Below are 21,420 nucleotides of genomic sequence, written 5' to 3' on the forward strand. Positions count from 1 at the left end.
CTCTCTTGGCCCCTGGGAGTTCCCTGCTGGCTGCACTTTCTTGTGCCCAGACAGCGGGGGCTCCCAGGAAACCAGCCGAGAAGAACCTGTGTGACTGTACGCCCAGAGGGACTGTTCATTTCTGTCAAATTGTAGCAGAAAGAATTTGGTCTAGGGGTTGTTCTCTGACAAAAATAGTTGTCCCTGTTTGTTGGTTAATTACCAGAAAACTGACCTGTGAAAGGCTTGTGGTGGGCAGGCCCGTGTGTGAGTGTGTGTGTGATGGGGGGATTTTCAAGGTGCATGAAACTTGTTATTCATAAACAGACAACCAGAGTGGGGAAGATGCCCGGCCCCGTGTTTCTGGAGCTCTCACCGGCTGTGGTCTCCTTACTTCCAGAACCCACCTCACCTGAACGGGACGGGACCGTTGAAAGAGACGCCAAGCAGCTCCGTGTCTAGTCCTAGTGGGACTTCCAGTGTCGGCAAGGCTGGTCCTGTTAATGCTTCAGCTTCTGTTCAGAACTGGTCAGTGAACAGGTCCTCTGTTATTCCAGAACATCCCAAGAAACAGAAAATCACGATCAGTATTCACAACAAATTACCTGTTCGCCAAGGTCAGTCCCAGCCTAACCTTCACAGCAATTCTTTGGAGAGCCCTAGCAAGCCCGCCCCCTCTTCTACCATTACCACTTCTTCTGCAATACAGTCTACCTCGAGCGCAGCCACGGCGTCAGCGTCTAGTAAGGTAACAAAGCAGGCCCCCGCAGGCGAGCCCTGTCCCCAGCCCGTGATGAACGGCAGGCCCAAGCTGAGCTCCAGCGTGCTGGTCCCCTACGGCGCCGAGTCCTCCGAGGAGTCGGACGAGGAGGCGAGGGGCCTCGGGAAGGAGAACGGGCTGGGGCCGGGCGAGGGCTCGAGCCCTCCCGCTGCAGATGCCGAAGCCGGCGAGGCCTCCCAGCACGTGCTCTACGAGCCCGCGGCTCTAAATGGTGCTACCAGTTCAGACAGCGACCCGGGCGAGAACGGCCTGCTGACAGATGGTGCCAGTTGCCAAATCCAGCCTGCTTTACACTCAGAAAACCCCTTTTCCAAGGCCAACGGTCTCCCCGGGAAGGTGAGCGAGCGGCGGGCAGGGGTGCAGTGGGCTTGCTCCGTGGCAGGCAGTTTGCAGGCTGGGTTTGGGGAGGCACCAAGTGACACCTGGGGCTGAAACAGGCTTGCTTTTTGTTGTAGTTGGTGCCTGCTCCTTTGCCACCTCTCCCGGAAGACAAAATCTTAGAGACCTTCAAACTCAGCAGCAGAGGGAAAGGCTCCGCAGAGGAGACAAGGTGAGGCCCCCAGCCGCATGGTGGGGGTGACAGCAGTGCTCCAGCCATGTCGCGGTCCCAGTTCTGGGGATTCTCAGAAGGAACCTTTTGGATCTGGGGGTGATGTGAATAATGGTCTGTACAGTTTGTTAATTTTCCTTTTAGAAAAGTAAAGAAACAGTATCAGGGGCTGTTAGCCCATGAGAACTTGCCACCCACCAGCTCCTCTCCTGCAGGCCCCTGGTGCTGGTTGGTGTGTTCCCAGCACGCATGTGACCGCGACACCCAGCACTGTCTCACTTAGCCCTCCCAGTGACGAATATCTGACGGTGTACGAAGGGACAGGGCAGGGCTTCTCTTCTCCGTCCAGGAGCAGGTGTTTCCTTATGCCTCCTCTAGAATCCTGAAATTAAAGCCGTAGTTAAGACGGTCTGTCTTCACACTTAAAAAAGAAGTTAGTGTACTGCCCTGAGTGCAGCGGAGGGGAGGCAGTCAGGGCAGGTAGACCACCCTGAGACTGCGCCACACACGGAGGTGCCGTCGGTGGTGTCGACGTCCTCTGCGTGGACAAGGTTCTGACCATCTTTAGATCTAGTTGTGTTCCTGGAGAATCTAAGGTCTGTGAAAATGGCCAACGATACAACTGGAGGTTTCACCCATGTGGACGTGGGACATGGGACACTGACCATTACCTGGGCTCCTGCCTTGCCCCTGCCCACTGGGGAGCTCCCCTGTCCCGGGGACAAGTCAGGAATGCACCCCACGTTTCAGAATGGCCCTGCGAGTGGGTGTTAGGGACGCGCACTCGGGAAAGGGGAGAGGAGCGCGCCCTGCAGGAGCGCGGCGCCCGTCCACCCTGGAGGCGGGACAGCTGGAACACCTTGCCTGATGGCTTTCCTGTTGTCTCCGTCACTAGTCCACCTTAGTTTGTCTTCACACGTGATGTGTGTGAGAATTATTCCTGGTGACGGAGCAGTCAGACCCCAGCCACGCGCATGCCCTGACTTCATGCGCTGACAGGAGCCCCACCACTGTGCTCTGTACTGACGTGACGTGTGTTCTGTCTCCCAGATCTTTCCCCACTAAAATGTGGGGGCCACTTCAGGGTTCCTCTTGTTTTCTGGTAGCTTCCATTAACCTTGAGAATCTATCAAAAGCCAGGCAGGGTTTTCTTTCACTATAGAAAGTTTTTTTTAGAGCCTCAGTGATTTCTCACAGCGTGCGGGCAGTTCAGGGGCTGCTGGCTTTGTTTGGAGGCAGGTGCTCTTCCTCTGAGGCGCCAAGAAAATGCGGAGAAAGGGATCCAGAGGAAAAGCAAGAGCCCCATTATTATTTGACTTTTTTGATGATCAGACCTAGTTATGAAGAAGAATTAGAAGTATACCTAAAAAAAAAAGAAGTATACCTGAAAACGGAAGGCGCCTAGGACTGTAGAATTATTGTGGTTGAAAAACAGGAGAGGCTTGATACAAAATTTTATATTTTTATTTAATGAGGGAAAGAGAAATTTTGAGGTTTCCAAAAATGATAAGCCCATTATTAGGTTTAAACCAGATATATTAAATCCATAAAATATTTAGCAAATGAATGATTCAAGGTGTTTGTCCCTGTAAGCCACTGACAGAAGCCCGTAAGGCAATCAAGCGACTGACTGGCGTGTTTCCTTCTCTGCTTTGGTGGCTGCAGGCCGCCCGGGACAGAGCGGAGTCCTGCAGAGGAGCCTGAGGCAGAGCCAGCGGCCGGCAGCCCCGCTCCCTGTTTGCGTGAGAACCTGGACACAGTCACGAGTCTCAGCAGCAAATTAAAGAAGGCCTCGCCGCCCCCGGACCCCAGCATCCAATCTGCCAAAGAAGACGTCTCTGCGAACGTTTCCGCAGAACCTGAGGAGTCTCTGCCGGGTGTTGGCCATTCTTGTAACACCAGCCAGAGTACCATGGGGGACGAGCCGCTTCCTAAGCTGTGTGACCCTGGGAATCTAATAGGCAGTCAGAGCGAACCGTCCCTGGACGTCCAAGGGACGTTACCGGAGTGTCCCCAGGACTTGACAGCAGCGGCCACAGCAGGGAGCGTGAGCCCCAGTCACTCAGCCTCGGCCCGGGCCGTGGGCGACAGTGAGCGGGAGCGCTCAGTCCCCAGCGGGCGAGACAAGTGCTCGGACGTGGAGGACGCTTCCAGAAGCACCGGGGCTTCCGCAGAGGAGGCGCCCTCTTCTCACTTGGACAAGACCACAGAAAACCACTCGGAAGGGGGCCCTGAACCAAGTCCTGGTGAGAGAGGTGAAGAAAATCAGGTCGGACAGAAAGTCCAGGATCCTCCTCCAGTTCAGGAAAAAATCAGCAGCCTCAGAAAAGTCGATCGAGGACATTATCGCCACCGAAGAGATGGCTCCTCGAGCGGGGAGCGCGCGCGAGAGGGCGGGAGCCGGACTCAGGGCCCGCATCGCAGGAGGCCGCCCTGCTACGCGCGGGAGCGGCCCAAGCACGAGCACTACCGGCCCGAGCCCTGCGGCGGGGCCCCGCACCACCCCAGCCACGGCCACGGCCACGGCGAGAGGGCCAGCCCCGCCGAGCACCGCTCCCTGGGCCGGTATGGTCACCACCACTCCCGGAGCAGGGGCGGCTCGGACCAGGACTGGAGCCGGTACCACCACTCGGAGGCCGAGCACTCCTGGGCTCGGGAGAAGTACCACCCGGACAGGGCGCGGTGGGGCAAGTGCAGGTACTTCCACGATAGGTACGCTCCCTACCCCGCTCGGGAGGTGCGGGACTGGAAGCCCTTCCACGCCGACCGGGAGTACGACAGAGCTGGGCCCTACGGTGGCCGGCCCTACAAGGACTACTACAGAGGCAGGAAGGCCTACGAGCCGGCCGCCAAGGAGAAGGCCCGGCACCACTTCGCCAGCCCCCGAGCAGGCCCGCCCCACCCCCTCCCTCCCTACCCCGACAAGTTCTCCCACGAGAAAATTGCACTTGTAGCTGAAGACCATAGTTGTCACCTCGCCAGTCGGTTTCATGAACACGGAACTGTAAAGTCACGGAAACGGAGATACGATAGCATAGAGGATGGTGGCAGCTGCCTGGGAAAGAAGGCCTGGGGGGGTCTCCAGCAGGGCCCCCTAGAAGAGCCTAAAGGGAAGAAGCACAAGAAGTCAAAGAAGAAAAAAAAATCCAAAGACAAACACCGAGACCGAGACGCCAGGTGAGGGTGTGCGCGCGCGCGTGTTTGTGGGAGGTGTTCGCGCGTCAGCGCAGTTAACCCAGCTTGGGAAAAGGTGAAGGGTGATGTCATTTTGTGTTTGATATGTATTTGTCATCTCTCGGGTTTTAGAGTTCACTGTTTTTATGCATTCCTAAAACTTAGTTCTCTTTTAAGCTTATCTTATTTCACCACATTGTAAAATGTCTAAAACCCTCATTTTTCAAAACGACGCCACCATTTCCAGTTAGTGCTTTGTAACTTCAGAGGTAAGTGTGCCGTGTTCCGTAAATGGACCCCTGGGATTCTCTGACCTCACGGTAGTTCGTATGTCTGTTCATCAGTTGTAGTTATATTTTTGCACCTGTTAACATTTCCTTCCCACTCAGTGACTGCCGGGCGGAGACAGTGGGAGGCCCCACCCTCGTGACCCTGTCTGTGGCCCAGAGGGTGGAGACGTGTCGTTTGTTGCCGTTGCCTTTGTGTACTTTTTGTCTCCATTTCTCAGTCGAAACCTAACTGGGAAATTTGTTTTTGTATTTTTAAGAAGCTAAATTGGTCAGCAGTTGTCTTGAGAACGATTTATCTGTGATGCAGGGGATGAGCACGGTGCAGTTTCTTCGTATTGTAGACTGTTTGTTGGATGTCTCTTAAAATTGAACCCCGGGAAAAGATCACCAGAAGCCATAGGTGAACAGTGGCTACTTTGGGGAAGAGGAGATGAAATGTCCTTCCCTCCTCTGCGCCTGAGACACCTGGCAGTAACACTTTAACCTCAGCCACTAGTTTCAGGAAAAGTTGGTGAAATCCTTCCCCTGGAGTTTTGGCCAAAGCTTTCCTGCCGGACAAAGCGGAAGGCGGTCATGGGGGAGGGTTGAAATTGGTGAATGTATGACCTTGGACTTAAATAATTCTTACGGTGACAAGAAAGCGTTTTGAGTTCGATCAGAATTTGCATGTGTTTGCGGACTGAGTGTCCCAGTCGGGGTGAACCAGGTGGGCTGAGTCTGGCCTCTCGTTCCGCAGGCATCAGCCGGATTCGGACCTCTCGGGGCCGCACTCGGACGCCGACCTCCACAGACACAGAAAGAAGAAGAAGAAAAAGAAGAGACACTCGAGGAAGTCAGAGGACTTAGTCAGGGGCACGGAGCCGCGCGGGCCCAGGGCCGCCAGCTGTGAGACTGTGGGCCGTGGCCGGGGCGCCGCTGGGCCTCCCCTGGCGGATGGGCGGCCCCTGGAGGGCCCGGGACCTTTCCGTGAGAAGAGCAGACCCCCGCGGGTAGAGGGCAGGGAGGCCCGGCGTCAGCTGTCCGAGTGCGGCCAGGGTAAGAGGAAACACTCGGAGTTCGGAATACAGGCGCGCGTGTCCTTGGAGAAGGTGGTTGGTGCCAGGACAGGGCCACCCTGGGCCTGATGGGCGCCGGCTCCTCCCACCCAGGACCCTCCGTGAGGAAAGCCCTGGGAGTTTTGGCTCTGGGGATTGGGGTGTCTGGTGGGCCAGAACCCTGGTGTCTGGGCCGTTTCTGGCAGGGGTGCCTCCGTCCCATGGCCTCTCCCAGGTCGTGTCTGCGGAGGACCCAGCGCTTTCGGGTGGGGTCCGGTCGGCGCGCCTCAGGCGGGGGTTCCTGCCTGCTGTGCTCACCGGTCTCCCAGCTTCCCCGCCTGTCCCGTCCCTTCTTATTTGCTCCGATGACCTGTGACCCAAAGGAGTGTGGACATGCTATGGGGGGCAGGGGGGTGCTCCGGGCCTAGTCGGCAAACTGCAGTCCCTCCGGGCCGCCACCACCTCCGTGTGGTCTGCCCAGAAGGGAGGACTGAACATTTTTAAACAGTGGGAAAAGTCCAAAGAGAACTATTTCATTTTGTGTGAAAATGACATGAAATGGAAACGCAGCATCTGGAGCTTGCTGGGGCGCTGGCGTGGGGGTCACGCAGCCGGCTGAGCGGCCAGAGACCCGGGGCCAAGGAGCCGGGGCCGAGGAGCCAGAAGCGTGTCGCCCGGCCTTTTGTGGACAAGTTTGCCGACCCCGCCCTACCCCAGAGTTGCCCCCTTGCAGCCCTGCCCACCGTCCTGGGTGCCCAGAGGCACATGACCTGCACTAGGGTGAGGCATTGCGTGTGGAGGGAGCAGGCCCCTCCCCTCCGGGGGCCCAGAGTTAGCACACTGGCTCAGAGAGACTCTGACAACACGGGGTGGGGGGGTGGGGGTGATGTCCCATCAGGAGGAGCCCTGGGGGCTCTCGGATTGGGTGAGATGAATCGTGTGTGGCCAGTATGAAAGGGCGCCTGAAATGGTGTTTGCTCTGTCTCTTTTAGGAAGTGGATGATATGCATTTTCACATTGGTTTCCCATGAACATGTCACGATTTGGGGAAGGGGCTTGGTGAAGGTCCCTTCTGACTTCTGCTTGGTGCTTGGAGGGAGGGGGGCTGTTCCTGTGCTACTGGGCGGGCCCCTGAGGAGTCTGTGTTGTTGCCAGCACCTTCCCCTTCCGGGTCTCTGGTGAGGACCTCAGCCTCCAGCCACCAGTGCATGGTGGGCGGCAGCTCACCCCAGAGCTGGCTCCGGGGGAGAGGAGGCAGTTCTGCATCCCAGTCATGAGTCTTGAGGGCTGCTGTCAGGCTGTGCCGATCCGATGGTGCCTGATGACGGGTCTGAGGTCAGCAGACCGAGGGGCCTGTGCCTTCCCATTCCTGACCTCCCCGGGAAGGGCCAAGCATCACTGTTGACACCCACATGTGTCCTCTGTCCTGGTACCTTGACCACTTACCTCTTCCAGACTCTGGTCCTCTGGCCCCTTACACTCGCAGTTTCTTTGGCCTGAGCTCTTTTCTCGCCTCATGACCAGTTTGCTGTGGGGAGAATGGACTATCCCACTGGGACCAGTGGCCCTCAGTTTTTAGTAAAGCCTGTGTTCAGTGAAGCACTTGGAGAAATGGCTCTGTGACAGCTCGTACGTGCTCATCCTCGTGTAGGACTGATTTCAGGCAACAAACAGTAAACTACTGAGAACTGGTTCTAAGTGCAGTCACTTCAGGTACACACACAGCAGAGGCACCAGAAATTTTGCAAAGCCATCATTAATATGTTTCCTAACCTTTGCTTTCTAGGTGACTGAAAACTTGGCCTCGAAACAAAAAATTCACTAGTTATGGTAAGCTGTTTACATGTCTCTGTTACGTTTTTCTGTTTGTGGAGGCAGGAGGGTTGGGCCCCCCAGGTAGGTGTTGTGGGGTGGGTGGGGGTGGGTGGAGATCCAAGTCCCCCAACTCAGAGTCCCTCTGTCCCGCCCCGCCCCACCTTGTAAGAAAATGAGGGAAGGTTGAAAGCTTCAGAATCTACAGTCATTTGAGAAACATTTCAAAGACTGAGAAGCCGCTTCCTCTACCCAGACCTACCTGACGGGCCTGGGAAAGGAGACCCCTCCACACGCGCCCCTCCCCGGCCCGGAGCTGTGGGCATAGCCCAGCCCGGAGCCCTAGCCTCTGAGGGTGCAGCTCCCCCGTTCAGACAGAAAGGACTTTGCTTTACTGAATGAAGTTAGGTGCTTTTTCTAGCAAATCAGAACCTTGAGTGTGAAGTAACTTACTCCTGGAATTTTATCTGGTGGCCCTGGGAGATGGTCATCGTGTTCTGGGCCCTGCACTGGCTGAGGGAGAGGGGAGGGGGCCCCTTCGCTCTTGGAAGGGAGTTGAGTCCAAACGTGTAACTTCTAGTTAGTGAGGGGGGCGTAAATGAATTGTCTCCGAAGATTAATTTGCAGTTAATGAACATGCTGTATCACTGTGTTCTCTCCGGTACGACCTAAACCTGATTAAGGGGAATTTGAGGATTGAATGGATTAGCAGCAGTCCAGGCAGGCGCGCCCCACACCCAGCAGGTGGCGCCCTCCGCACCCGCGCCTGGACTGCTGGCTTCTCTCCGGCCCTGCCGGAAGGGGTACTTACCGGTTACGGCAGAGGCGCCTCCCGGGACCTGGGGGAGCTGCTGAAGGGGAGCCCGCCTGGGACCCAGCGGCCCAGATGCCAGCTTCTGCCTCGGGAGGAGTCACTAAGCCTGCTGCCTCTTGTCTTTCAGATTCAACGTGTTCAACAGAAGCCATCCCCAACCCAGCTTAAATTATAAACAGAGAAAATAACTTTGTTGAAATCTGCGTGGTGCTTCTTTAGTAAATACTGTACAGATTTTACCTGGAGGACTTTTTTTTTTTAGTTTTTACCTTTTCTTAATTACCCTTATTCCAAACGGATGGACACTTTCTACAACTGCTGACCATTGTAAAATACTGTGTATATAAGTCACATTGAAAGTAACGCCCTGGACTAGAACATCTCCAATGCTGCTTAATCACAGACTCAGGTTGATCACTCGTATTCCATGTAATGCTCCTCCAAGTCAGAACCCGGTGCAAGACCAGCCGGGAACCCATGGAATTATTAAAAGTACAAACTGACAGTGTGTATATTTAATTTAAAGACTTATTTAAAGAATCACAAGCTCTCAACTAGACTTTTGAGAGCAGTCTGTTTTCTGTAATGTCTGATACTAGAAACTAATTTGCTTCATATTTTAGTTGTATTCAAGATTTGAAGATGTATTTTATAGACAAGTTCTGTTTTTGAACTTTGTGAAACTATTCCAATCAATTTACCCGTTATGATGAGTATTTACATTATGAATGTATAATCCAAACATTGTTTGTAAAGCCTACAGTATGTTTTTATTACATAACACTTTTCTACAGTGTCTCTTGTCTTGACTATGATATTGGAGTCTGAGTTGTCAGCTTGGTCCCTTAAAGTTTCTAGTTACAGACAAAATCATACTGTGATTTTATTTTTAATATGGATATGCTATCAAACTGTGATACACTTATAATTCACTGGTCCTGCATCAGGAGACGGAGTGGGGAAAACTGTATTTAATACAGTTTGTATCTGAATAATCTGTATGGTTTATACAGTTTGTGTTGTTCAGAGATGTCTAAAGTTTGATCTTTGTTTTTTTAAAGATTAAAAAAGCACTTGCCCCACTGTAAATAGACAGCATGTAAAATTTATATAGTATATAAACGGCAGCAAATTAAACCTTCTGTGTCTTCTTACTGCTGTTTTCCCCATTTCCTTACAGACACTTCTTACGACTTTCTTCCTTTGCGTTCACTTCGTTGAGAGCTCTAGCCACCGGTTCTCAGCCCCAGACCCAAATGGGGAGGCAGAGTTGGGCGCAGGCTGCCGGGCCTGACAGTCTCCCCGTTTTAAAGAACCAAGTTGTAGGCAGTCTTGTTGTAATAATGCGTTTTTATTTAATGAACACAGTATTTGCAATTTGACAGCCCTCCAATTTTACTAACTATTCACTTTACAACAAAATATCGATACAGGATATTTCTTCATGCAAGTTGTGGGAGTATATACAGTGAGTAACACACACTCCAGAAATCTATAGATATGTACATTATTTACATAATAACTATATTTACTGTAAATAGAAATGTTTTCTAAGAAAATAATAAGAAAACAAGAAATCACCATGTGTGGTTTCTGGTCTACAACAGACCTAACTTCTCGGCAAAGCACATCTATGTAGATATACGCATTTTAACTTGAAAAATATGCATTGCTTTATATGAAGCATTAAATGCTGCTTCATCTATAAATTGCTCCTATTTTGACTTGGTTTGGTACCACATTCAACTGCTCAAAAATGTCCCGTGATCACGAAGACGCTGTTGCTTGTCCAGGGTCATCCAATTAAACCTCAAGTGGGGACGGTGGCTGGCAAGACTGGAAGTTGCCGGCGACCCCCGTCCCCCACCTCCTGCCCTTGTCTCTGGAGTGACGCTCCCCTGTGGCCAGAGTCAACACTAGGAACTGAAGCACTGAGCACAGACGGGGTGGGGAGGAGGCTGACCACCACTGTGTGGGGGTTCACACCACCAGGCCCGCACAGCCCCGACCCCATGGGTTTTCTGGACCCGGCCAGCTGCAGGACGTCGTGGAGGTGACGTCTCAGGCCTGTCGGGTTAATACTGTCACAGTGAAACCTGCAATTCCATGGTTTCTCGTAACACTCGGATGGCAAGTTACACGGATTCTAAGCACCACGGCCTTCTGCATCGTTCCTGGGGAAACAGCCATCAGGTGAGGCTCCTTCACAGGTGGTCAGAGAAACGCACTTCTCACAGGTGTTTCCGTATGCTCCTGTCTCCCAACCCCACTCTGAGGCAGACCCCGAAGGCAGAACGCCCTGTGTCCCCAGGGTCATACCTGGGTCAGACAAAGGAGAGAGGGTTCCTGTGTGAGATACTCGCCTAGCTGGCGCCACAGGCGCTCGGTGCGGGGGGGGGGGGGGGGGGGCGCGGCCAGCCCGAGGGGTCGGGGCAGCAGTGTGTGGTCGTGGTCCAGGCAGCGTCTCCTTTCGTGGAAGACTGGAGGCCGGAGTTGCATATATACCAGTCAGGCATTTCAGGAATGCAGACTTGCCTTTCTCAAAACTAAAGTTTTGAATTTGAGGTATCAGTAGAGTAGCGAAGCCTAAAGGCTTGGGAATGAACCAAAACCAATCAGTCTGATGCATGTTGGAGTCCTGGGCTCAGACCCTCGGCGGTCTGGCATGACCAGCTGCACCAGGGACAAGGGCCACAGCCATTCAGTCGCAGCATCAAGGCAGCTCCCAGGAACAGTTACTCCTGCTCCTGGGGTCTCCTCCTAAGAGCGTACAGCCTGAGGGTTTCCTTCTTGGACTTTCATTTTGCACAGGGGAGGCGATGGCCTCTGAAGTACGCACACCGGGTGTGCCTGCACGGATGAGGCAGGGACGGGGGCCTGTGGGGAAGGGACCCACAAGTGGTCTTCACACGTGGTTACTAAGCTCCCGATAAAAAGCCATCTGTCCCTGGCTCCTCCTGAAGACCACGCAGCGGCTCCCCCAGCCACTCGAGCACCCTCGGCTGGCTCTGAGATGTGCTGGGGCTGAGACCCAGCCCGCCCGCAGCAAACCGACGGGGCACCTGCCGTTCAGTCAGCGGCAACCTGACAACCTCCCGGGTGTCGACCTGCACCCGCCCCACCACCAGCGTGTACTTGGGGTTTTAAACTATTCACAGGAAAGCCTGAGTGCCACCCACCCTCGTCCCCCCGACTGCTCGGGCCGCCTCATCACAGGAGATGACATCTCTGAAAACACGGACTAAGGTTTTCTCTAGTTACTTGTGTGTCTGTTCATTACGTTAAGAGACCTGGTCATTATAAGCATTCATCTGCCAACGGGTTTTAAATAGCGAAGACAGTGGTCAAAGCTGGCCTGAGCCGCACGTTCAGTTGAGCCACAGGACACTGCTGTCTGCGGGGGCCACAGACTAAAACAGGAGCAGTGTCACGTGGTTCAACGTGCAGACTACCTGTGCTGGGACTCGGCAGTTACAGCGTGAACACCCCAAGCCGTGATTTATGATGATTCGCTTCATTACAAAGTATCTGTGGGGCCACAAAGTCTGAGTTGAACGGTTCCAGCTGACTGGACGCCTGGAGCTCGTCCTCAAGGACACAGTCGCCCCCTGGCACCCGGGAGGGGGCGCAGGGCCCCAGGCCACCCTCTGGGGACTGCACGCGCGCAGACGCGTCCTTGTTCTCATGCGCGGCGTGTGTTTGTGTCCAGGAGTTACATTTATAGCTGCCGTTCTAAAAATGCTACTGTTAGAAAGTATCTTTGATTATAATCTCAGAATATAAAAAGGCATATAAAAGCTATAACCCTATGTATCTGAGAAAACTCAGTAAAAAAGTGGTAGCTTTTCCTTCTCTGTTAGGATGTAAGCCAGTGGCTTCCAGGACGGCGCACACCGCGGAGAAGGGACCCCTGGGCCCCACGCTGCTGCGCGGCTCTCCACGGCCGAGCCCCTGCCGGCTGCTGGACCAACTCGGCTGTCCCCAGCGCGGGCCGGCGGGCGCTGCAGGGAAGGGACATGAAGCGCGAGGACGCCGTGGCTCCCAGGAAGGCCGTCGGGGGTCCAGGGGGTCATGCGGAGGCCCCCAGTCACTCTGCTGCGGGGTTTTGGTTTTTACTTTTACCTGTTTGGGCCAGGAAAGCTACTTCTTATTGGCAATCCTCCTTTTCCTGGTAGCCAACATGTCATAGAACGGGTCCCGACTGATACTCGCTCTGGGGGAAAGGAAGGAGGAACTGGGTTGGGTGGGAGGTGGCGCGTCTGCTGCGGATGCAGCCCCTGTGCCCCGCCCTCTCCCCCAACCTGCTTCCCAAGTGCCCCGCAGCACCCCCGCACCTGATGGACTTCATCCACTCCTCCTTCTCTTCGGGGCTGGGCGCGGAGATGCGGTACACCACATGGTTACCCTCCACCACCCGGCCATCCGCCTCCGTCTTACAGGCTTTGATGACCTGCCCTTTGTGGCTTGGGTTGTAAAGCTCAAAACAGTTCTGGTGGAGACAGAGCACCGTCAGCCACTGGGGGGTACCGGGGGAGGGGAGAGGGAAGGGAGGGGAGGAATGGGGAGGAGAGGGGGAAGGCCGGCTTACGGGTTTCCGCGGGTCTTCCACCTCCCGGATGCTCAGGTTCTCCAGCGGGATGATGCCCCTGGGCTCCTTATCCTGCGGGAGAAAGGCGCTCAGCGGGCCTCACCCCGCCCGCACATGGGGAAGGCCGGCAGCTGCCCCGCCTGGCACTCACCGTTGTGTATTCAAAGTAGTAGAGGCAGTTGTCGGTGAGGATGAACCAGCGCCGCTTCCAGGTCTTCACGCGCCCCCCTAAAAGCAGAGGGACCCCGAGAGTCAGCGCAGTGCGCAGGCGGGCAAGCCCGACACAAGTGACTGCACTTCTCAGGAGTGCCACAGGGGCCGAGCTGGGCTTTAAGCTTCCCTCCTCACCCTATCCAGCACTCAGCCACATCCTGGCCCAGCTGCCTGGCGGCCCAGACAAGGGGGCCTGTGGTGCTGGGGCCCCGCATGCACCCCGGCCCTGGCCGCCAGTGCCCTCCCCGCACCCAGATGGCTCAATCGCTTCCCAAATCTGCTTCCTGGAAAAGTTAGTCATGATGAATGGGCTTAATTTCCCCACATGGAAATGGCAGGATGGAGCCAGCGCCTCGGCCAGTCTGTCCGGGCCTTAATCATGTTACGTCAGGGCAGTCATCGCATTACTGGGGCGGCCCTGGGATCCATCAAAATCCATTACTCCTTGGCTCAGGGAATTATTAGATTGAATCAATCTCTTAACAAGATCTAGGAGAGACAGACACAGACACACACACACACACACACACACACACACACACATGTACACACAGCTCATCTGCACCTACCTCCTTGCTACAGAAAAGAAAATCTCTTCAACCCTCAAATATTCGGCAGAGTCAAACTGGCTTCAATTTCTAGTCCTTGCTCCCCACGTGAGGTTTAACAACAAAAATTAAGAGAGAAAACATGCACCTGGTGACAGATGCCTGTGATCCTCGGGCAGGAGGTGAGCCCAGCCCCTCTGCCCGACAGCCCCCAGGTGACACTGTCGGGCGGCATGTCCACCTTCCTGCTACAGGCAGGTGGGCAAGACCCTCCAGGCCGAGGGCCACAGACCCCGTCCCTGCACAGAGGCTGTGACGTGAGCTTGACAATCCAGGACAGGGACATGGGGGAACATGGAGGTCCCCCTGAGGGCTGAGGCATGACCGGGGAGGAGACAATCAGGAGGACACCCAGCTGCAAAGAGGGGGCCCCGACTGAGATTCAGTGCCACTGGAGGTGCCCTTGCAGACTGGGACCTTCACTCCTGCGTCACTGATGGGACATCTGTCCTCATCACAGCCGCGGGCAGGCCAGGGCCCAGGGTGGGCAAGAGGGGAAGCAGCCTCAGCCACGCCATGAAGGAAGGTCCAGCTGAGGCTCCCGCCCCAGACCTGCCAGCTCCCCACCCCACTTCCCATTCCCTTCAGCCGCTCTGTCCACACGCCTCCCAAGGCCCTGCTGCGACCTCCCACGACCCCACACCCCTCAGACCCTGAGCCCTTCCAGCCTCCACTCCCCTCAAGCTGCCACAACCTCACCCCTGCATCTCTCTGAGCCCTGGGCTGGGCTCTTGCTCATCAGGGCTCTCTGTTTCCCTGGAGTCCGCTCCCCACTGGCCGGGGCCTCAGAGACCCAGCACAGGGCTGGGCACACAGCGGCCCTGGTCTCACCTGGGCTTCACTCCCCCACCTGCGGGGAAGCCCATGTGCACCCGGAGGGGCCCAGGAGACCCTCGGGGCAACCGTGCCCGGACCTGAGTCCTCCAGTGAGGGGTACGGTACCTCCCCCAAGGCCCAAGGCACTGGGGAGGAGCCAGCTCCACACCAGGCCTCTCTCCAGCTGCGCTGGTGCTGGGCCTGCCCACATGCCCGCCCCACCCCTGCCGCAGCCAGAGGCCTGTTTGGAAAAAAATTGTTGCTGTCTCTCACTGCCCGAAGCCCCCAAGGCTCCCACTGCTCTCAGCATGAGGCCCAGACCCTCAAGCAGCCTCCGAGGACTCCTTAGGCCCCTGGGCCCCTCCTCCTGGCCCCTTCCTACCGCTAAGCCCCACGAGCAGGTTCTCAGAGAAACTTCCTGGGAGCTCCTGTGCTGCCCATCTGCCCCTGTGGGTCCTGAGGGGCCTGATGTGTGTTCCGCTCACCCCTGGGCCCTGGGGCCTGTCTCACCAGCTGCCGTGAGACACAGGTTTGCCAGGAAGGCCTCTCAGCGCTTCGCACCTGGGCTTCTGCCCGGCTGCCCCAACTCCAGCAGCACGTTGGCAGGAGTCCAAACCCGGTCCACAGGGAACCTGGCAGGCTGGGGGCTGCGGGGTCAAGATGGGGGCGTGTGCTTGGAGATGGTCCCTGAGCCCCACCCAGGCACCCTTCAGCTCAGTGGGCAGGCCCCACAGGCGCCCAGGTCACATCTGGGTCTCTGAGCCCTGGCAGGTTGTGCAGCGAGGACACCGAAGGCTCTGCTCACACGTGTGGGGTGGGGAGCTGGACTTGAGGACACAGACACACATGCACACGCCCCCCACCGCCCACAGAAAGCAGCCTGGCCTCTCCGGACGAGTGTGAACTCCACCTTCTCTCCCAGGCATGCACGTGTGCACCTCCCTTCTCCATGACACCTCGGCTCTGACCCACTCCTGTCACCGTCAACACAACTGACTCATCTCACAACCCAGGGACCACCCGCCAAGCACAGGGCCAGCAGCAGCAGCACCACCAGGCTCTTCTGAAAGTGCCCCCTGCTCTAAGGTTAAAGAAACCACCCAACAAGGTCACGCTGTGACCTCCGTCCTGACCCCAGCTCGTGTGTGGCCACCATTCTGGCTCCTCCGCATGTGTGTGCAGGCCAAGCGCCCTGTGTGGGGCCCCAGGGCTGTGTGTCCTCACCATGTGCGCCAGGGCCAACCCAGTGCGCCCTCAGCATCGGCTTCCCACGACCTGTCGCCTCCTCGACCCCTCGGGGACTGATGCCCAGTGACCCTCTAGAGTGGCCTGGTCGACGTCAGAAGTGTGGGCAGGAGCCCGAAGAGCAGAGCCTCCTCCCGCTGGACACCTGCTAGGGACGGTCCTGGCTCCGAGGGCAGTGTAGCCGTGGGAGCCCAGACTCCGCTCTGAGCGGTGCCACCACTACCTCTGCAGCCCTCCCCAAGACACTGGCGCCACCACACCCCTTCCCAGATGCGTGGCCCTCGGGCACCAGCCGGTGCCCACCAGCCCCGGCTCCCACCATGCTACGCGCTGACGTCCTGGCTCGACACCTGTTCACCCAGAAGACAGGCTGGAAAACAAGCCCTACCGCGCCTTCACTGCACTCTGATTGGTCGTTAGAGCCGGCTGCACCCCCACTGGCGCTGAGGCCATGCTGACCCCCAGGCAGGCTGGTGCAGCATCCCCCTAGGGGGGCACTTGCTGGTGACTCAGCCCCGGGAAGGGCCCGAGTGCAGCGGCAGCACGTTCCCCAGCCCTCACCCCAGGACCACAGGCTGGACGGGACCTCAAAGTCTGGAGTGTCTGGAAGGTTACTCAGGCACTCAAGTCCAAGGCCATGGTTCTGGCTTTTAGACAAAGACCCAGAACTGTCCCAAGCCTTGGCACAGCCAGAGTATGGTCAGGACAGGACGCCAAACCAGAAAAAGCTGACCCGCAGCTCACCCCCCCCGGCCCGCCACACCGCCACCACGCTCGTGTTCAGCCTCGCTCAGTTAAAGACAGAGTCACTGGAATTCCCTCTATGTGTGATGGTCTGTCTGCACAGGGCCTGCATAGCAGCCATCAGATCGCTAATATCCAGGGAAGGCTGGAATCCCAATCCCTGCCAGTGTTAAAAAAACAGAACAAAACACCCCGCCAATTACTAAAACTGCCCAGAAAATGTAAGCCCTACTCCACTTCTCCGTCACTGGTGAAGCAGCTCTGAGCACGTTCCCGGACTCCCAGCGGGCGGTGCAGACGTGTGCTGCCTGGTTAGCAGGAGGGTGGCGGGTGCTGCAGCACCGGCCTGGCTGTCAGTTGCCCCCCGCTCGGGCCCTCAGGACGCGAGGGGCAGGCTGCTCCCGCGCAGCCCCTGGCGCCTCCGGTCCCTCCACTGCGTGCCTTGCGGCTGCCTCGCCCTCCCTGGAAGATAAGGTGACCCAGCACAACTGAAGCCAGGGCGGTCGGATGAATGGCAGCCAAGTCACAGCTTCACACAAACCAACAGGGGAGAGAAACCGAGAGGAAGGAGCAGCCAGGACGGGGCAGGAAGCCACTGGGTACGTACCTCCTAGCGCAGAACAAGCAGGGACAGCCCGTCACAGAACAGAAAGGTGGGAGCCACAGGCAGAAGGGAAACAACAAGAAGGCACATGTAAACCACTCATCAGGAAGCAGCCACACCAAAGCAAGACAGGCCGCAGGTCCCCGGAGGTCCAGGCACCTGCCGCTCGCACAGGAAGTGGCCTTGGGCTGGTCTGGACGCTAAGGGGCACGTTCTGGGACGGGCACTGCGTGCACCGGGCGGTACTCTGCGCACACTGGCAGGATGGCCTCGCTCGGGCCGGGCCGGGCTGGGCCACGGCGGCAGCCGCCAAGACGGGTAAGCACGGCCCCCGGGAGTGGACTCTGGCTGGCGGCGCTCTGTCTAGCGTTTCTGCCTGAGGTCGGGGAGGTGCCGCGGGGGACTGCTGCCGCGGGCGGAGGGGCCACGGGCGCGGTCCTGGCCACCGGCGCCGCTCACCCAGCTTCAGGAGCCAGCCCTCCCGGTCGGGGTTGAAGAACGTGTGTGTCAGGTCATTGCCATCGTCCTCCGGGATCTTGAACGGCTCGTTCTTGATGCTCTCGTACAAGTTCTGTGAGCGGAAAGCTTCAGTTGAGGTGGGGGTCATGGGGGGGGGCGGAATCGGACAGAGGAGGGAGGGCCTGTCCCCTGCGCACCCCCAGCAGGACCCTCTGCAGGTGCTTAGAAACCAACTGGCGCTGCCGCCCGGGGGCGAGTCTCACGCCCGAGAGCGTGGATGGGGGGGGGGACAGGGGCTCACCCGCAGCAGCTCCTCGGGGAGGTCCCCGCCCTCGTTGATGCCCCGGTTCATGGTGATGAACCGCTCGGCCGTGGGCTTGTCGCGCACATTGTGGTTGTGGAGGCTGGTGTTGAGCATGATGATGGCAAAGGACAGGACGTAGCATGTGTCTGGAAAGAGGCAGAGGAGTCAGCGCCGGAGGCTGGGCGGGTTGGGGCCCCCAGGCTCGGCGCGGTGGTCGGGGGGCTCTGCCCGGCGGCCGCAGCCCCACACTGACCTGTGGACTGGAAGACGCCCGGGTTGCACAGGCAGTAGCGAGACGCGAACGCCTCCATCATGCGGTCGATTTTCTGGGCCTCACCCGGGAGTCTGAAGCTCCACAGAAACTGTCTGCAGGGAAACGGAAACCAGGGAAGACGTGACTCTGTGGCCCCGGAAGGACACCAGGTGTGCGGGGCACGTCCACGTGGGTCCACTCAGCACCTCCGCGTCTAGGGGCCACGGCTGGGTGGTGCCCAGGGGGCTGAATGCCACCTCCTGCTCATCCCTGGCAGAGGAATGATGTGGGCAGGGGAGCCCGGGACCCACTGGAGCATCAGCACGGCAGCCATCCGTCTGTGGCAGCAAGTCGGGACCCCCGGGGCTCTGGGCCAGAGACTGGCCAGCCAAAGCAGTGGAATCCAGCTGCCCTGACCACCATGGATGCACCCCAGGCTGTAGGCCTGCACCACTCCACGACACAGTTTCCAAAAACTGAATCTAAAAGCTCTGAACCACGGTGGCAGGACTTGGCCCCAACTGTGAATTGCTCAGCCAAGGCCGGCGGCAGAGCACAGGGCCGCCGGGGGCAGATGGCAACACTGCCACCCCCTCAGCCTGCAGCCGGGGGACAGCCATGAGGACTGGGAGGCTGGCACTGGGGCAGAGGACGGAGGAGAGGGGCCAAGACCAGGACTAGACAACACGGCTGGGCAGGGGTAGCCTCGGATGGCAGGAAACCCACACCATCCCCGGCACACACTGGGCATCTGCGTGGTGGTGTTCAAGGCCAAGTGTGGCGGAAAGCAGGCTTGTGCCCAGTGGCACTGAGACCACACGCAGAACTGGAGGAAGCACACCCACAACTGCCAAACAACGTGAGAAACGAGAGCAAGGCAGCTGTGAACAGGAGGGGGAGCAGTGGCCACAAGGAGGCAGGCGCATCCCGACCTCCATCTCGCACTGCGGAGCCTGCAGAGGCCCCTGCCGCTCCCCTGACTTGCCCAGGGGTCACCGCCCGCCTGAGCAGCACTGGCCCTCCTGCCCTCCCTCCCTCCCTCTGCTCAGCAGCTCGTGCGGACACTCACCGTAAGGCCTGTACAAGGTTGAGATCGGCAAACTCGTGGAGTTCCACAAAAGCCTGAAGAACTTTAATATTAAATTCATCCCTAGGAGAGAAAACGTATTTTATAGCCTCACTGCCTGTCATTTCAGTCACTTTAAGACACGTCCTAAAGCAAGTTTCCGTGGGTTTTGTTAAAGTATGACCGAAAGTTCAGCGATTTTCACTCCGCGTTTGTTTTTGGCCTTAGGACCAAGGAGACCCGAGCCGGTAAGAGTCAGGGTAAGATTCCCCAGTCAGAGCCCAACGCCAAGGTTCCGAGCCCCGAGCTGAGCCGTAAGACCCCAGCCCCGGCACCTGGTGCAAATGCTCAGAGCTCAGAGGTGGGAGGCAACTCCTCCAGGGTCAGAAACCAGAAAGCGCGTGGAACTGAACCCCGAGAGGAACGTCTGGCGGGGAAATTAGTAACTAGCTTTTTAAAACTAAGTGTGACCATATGGTAAAAGCGGTCAAGTTTCATGACAACAAAAGAGAAATAACAACAGTGACAACTCAACCCACTGGAATTTTAACTCCCAGCCGTTCCCACGGGCCCTGGTCTGGGGGAGAGTTAAGGAGACCCCCAGACAGCAAAGCCTGGGGTCCCGCCTGCCCCACCCACAGGGTGGCACCTAACACAAGCTGCAGACAGCCGGGCTTACAGGTGCGGGGCAGTGACCCTGGTGACACTGTAACTTGCCCTCCCGGGAGCGCAGACCAGGCATCCCTGAGGCAGGTGCACTCACCCTCAGAGGTGCAGGCCCACTACCTGTCGACAGCAAGGAACGGCCGCGGCTCAGCACCCCTGCACCCCTAGGAGGGCTAAGGACGAAACAGGAGGCAGGCAGAGGCCTGGGCACAAAGTGCGTGCTGTGACTTCGTCCCCTCCTTTCTCTTGGGGTGAGCTGGTGGCAGGTGTGGGGCTGCCGTCTCTGAGGGCCCTGGGGCTCCCAGCCCTGCCTGTGCTGACAGGACCCTCCTGGGAAGCGGTGAGCACGCAGCCCACTGTAAAGACGGGCATGGGGTCCGGCTTGCCCAACACTGCGCCTGTCAGCTGGTGTCCTGCTGAAAAGGCAAAGTGACATCGAGGACACACTTGGGGTGGGGGTGTGCATGTCACGCAGGTACGTGTGTGCTGAGTGCCGCCAGAGCAGCGGCAGCCCAGCTGGGTTACAGATTCATGCGGCGAGGGCAGCCCATGATCACTACAGGGTCTGCTGTGGAGCTGGCCTCTGCTGAGCAAGCGGAGGGCCCAGACTGAGAGCCCGGATGCACCTCCGCTACCCACACCTCCGCTCAGAAAGGAAGGCAGCATGGAGGGGGGCCAGGAGGGCTGTGATCCGAGGGGCGGTGCCACCTCTCCCTCAGGACCTGGGCTGCCTGTCCCTGATGGAGGGCGGTGTCCAGGGCTCCAGCGATGCTCATCTCTGGATTAAATTCCACCTCTGAGTCACCCACCCCGGGGAAGCTGCCTCCAGCCAGCCCTCTCTCCAGGGCTCTCCCCCGGGTGTCCACTGGCCTCACAAGCTCAGCCAGTCCCGGCCAACCACACCTCAGACTTGCTCCTGGTCTCTGCCGACAGCAGCTCCGCCTTCCAGACTGCCGGGCCCAGGGCCTGGAGCCTCGCATGCCCGAATCCAACCTGCCAAGACTTCCCCTCGGCTCCCCAGGACCTCAGACCCAGGGTCCGAGCACCTCTCACCTCCTGCATGGAAGCCGGCCTGGCCCAGGACTCCCCGCTCGGGTTCCTGTTACCAGGCCCCGCTGCTCCTGTGCATCCCGCCCCGGGGACAGCCTACTCCGAGGGAATCAGGCCCTGTCCTCCCGCAGGAGCCCTCCATGCCCCCACTTCCCTCCTCGTGATGGGCCCAGAGGCCCGGCAGCCTAAGCACACCCCGCCCCCCTCCCCTGGTGTCCCCACACAAGTGCCGCGGCCTCCACGGGGCGCTGTCCAGCCTCCACAACTACTCTCAACCTCCCTTCCTCTGCCACGGCCCCTTTGCCCTGCTCACCTTCTAACACATGACACAGTTTTCTGGTTTAATTTGCTTTTGCACTGTCTGCACTGC

General features: G+C 57.8%; 2 protein-coding genes across 6 annotated transcripts in view; one reads left to right on the top strand and one right to left on the bottom strand.

The window, feature by feature from the left end:
- USP42 (ubiquitin specific peptidase 42) overlaps window positions 1-9,571 on the top strand; it is a 47,574-nt gene extending 38,003 nt beyond the window's left edge. For all 3 annotated transcript variants that reach the window (XM_072943336.1, XM_072943337.1, XM_072943335.1), the window contains 6 exons: window positions 380-1,096; window positions 1,216-1,310; window positions 2,976-4,487; window positions 5,511-5,809; window positions 7,595-7,638; window positions 8,562-9,571. In XM_072943336.1, the coding sequence (XP_072799437.1) occupies window positions 380-1,096; window positions 1,216-1,310; window positions 2,976-4,487; window positions 5,511-5,809; window positions 7,595-7,602 (2,631 nt within the window). In that variant the 3' untranslated portion in view covers window positions 7,603-7,638; window positions 8,562-9,571. The remainder of the gene's footprint in view (window positions 1-379; window positions 1,097-1,215; window positions 1,311-2,975; window positions 4,488-5,510; window positions 5,810-7,594; window positions 7,639-8,561) is intronic.
- Window positions 9,572-9,766: 195 nt separating this feature from the next.
- CYTH3 (cytohesin 3) overlaps window positions 9,767-21,420 on the bottom strand; it is an 81,257-nt gene continuing 69,603 nt past the window's right edge. Inside the window, exons 6-14 of one of the 3 annotated variants that reach the window (XM_072943339.1) lie at window positions 19,338-19,418; window positions 18,269-18,381; window positions 18,013-18,161; window positions 17,712-17,823; window positions 13,174-13,250; window positions 13,023-13,094; window positions 12,769-12,923; window positions 12,557-12,647; window positions 9,767-10,753 (exon numbers count right to left, since the gene is read on the bottom strand). In XM_072943339.1, coding sequence (XP_072799440.1) covers window positions 12,575-12,647; window positions 12,769-12,923; window positions 13,023-13,094; window positions 13,174-13,250; window positions 17,712-17,823; window positions 18,013-18,161; window positions 18,269-18,381; window positions 19,338-19,418 — 832 coding nt within the window. In that variant the 3' untranslated portion in view covers window positions 9,767-10,753; window positions 12,557-12,574. Of the gene's footprint in view, window positions 10,754-10,820; window positions 12,648-12,768; window positions 12,924-13,022; window positions 13,095-13,173; window positions 13,251-17,711; window positions 17,824-18,012; window positions 18,162-18,268; window positions 18,382-19,337; window positions 19,419-21,420 lie in introns of those variants that run through there. The other 2 variants (XM_072943338.1, XM_072943340.1) reach the window with 2 other exon arrangements.

This window comes from Vicugna pacos, chromosome 18, assembly GCF_048564905.1.
Source record: "Vicugna pacos chromosome 18, VicPac4, whole genome shotgun sequence".
Classification (NCBI taxonomy): domain Eukaryota; kingdom Metazoa; phylum Chordata; class Mammalia; order Artiodactyla; family Camelidae; genus Vicugna; species Vicugna pacos.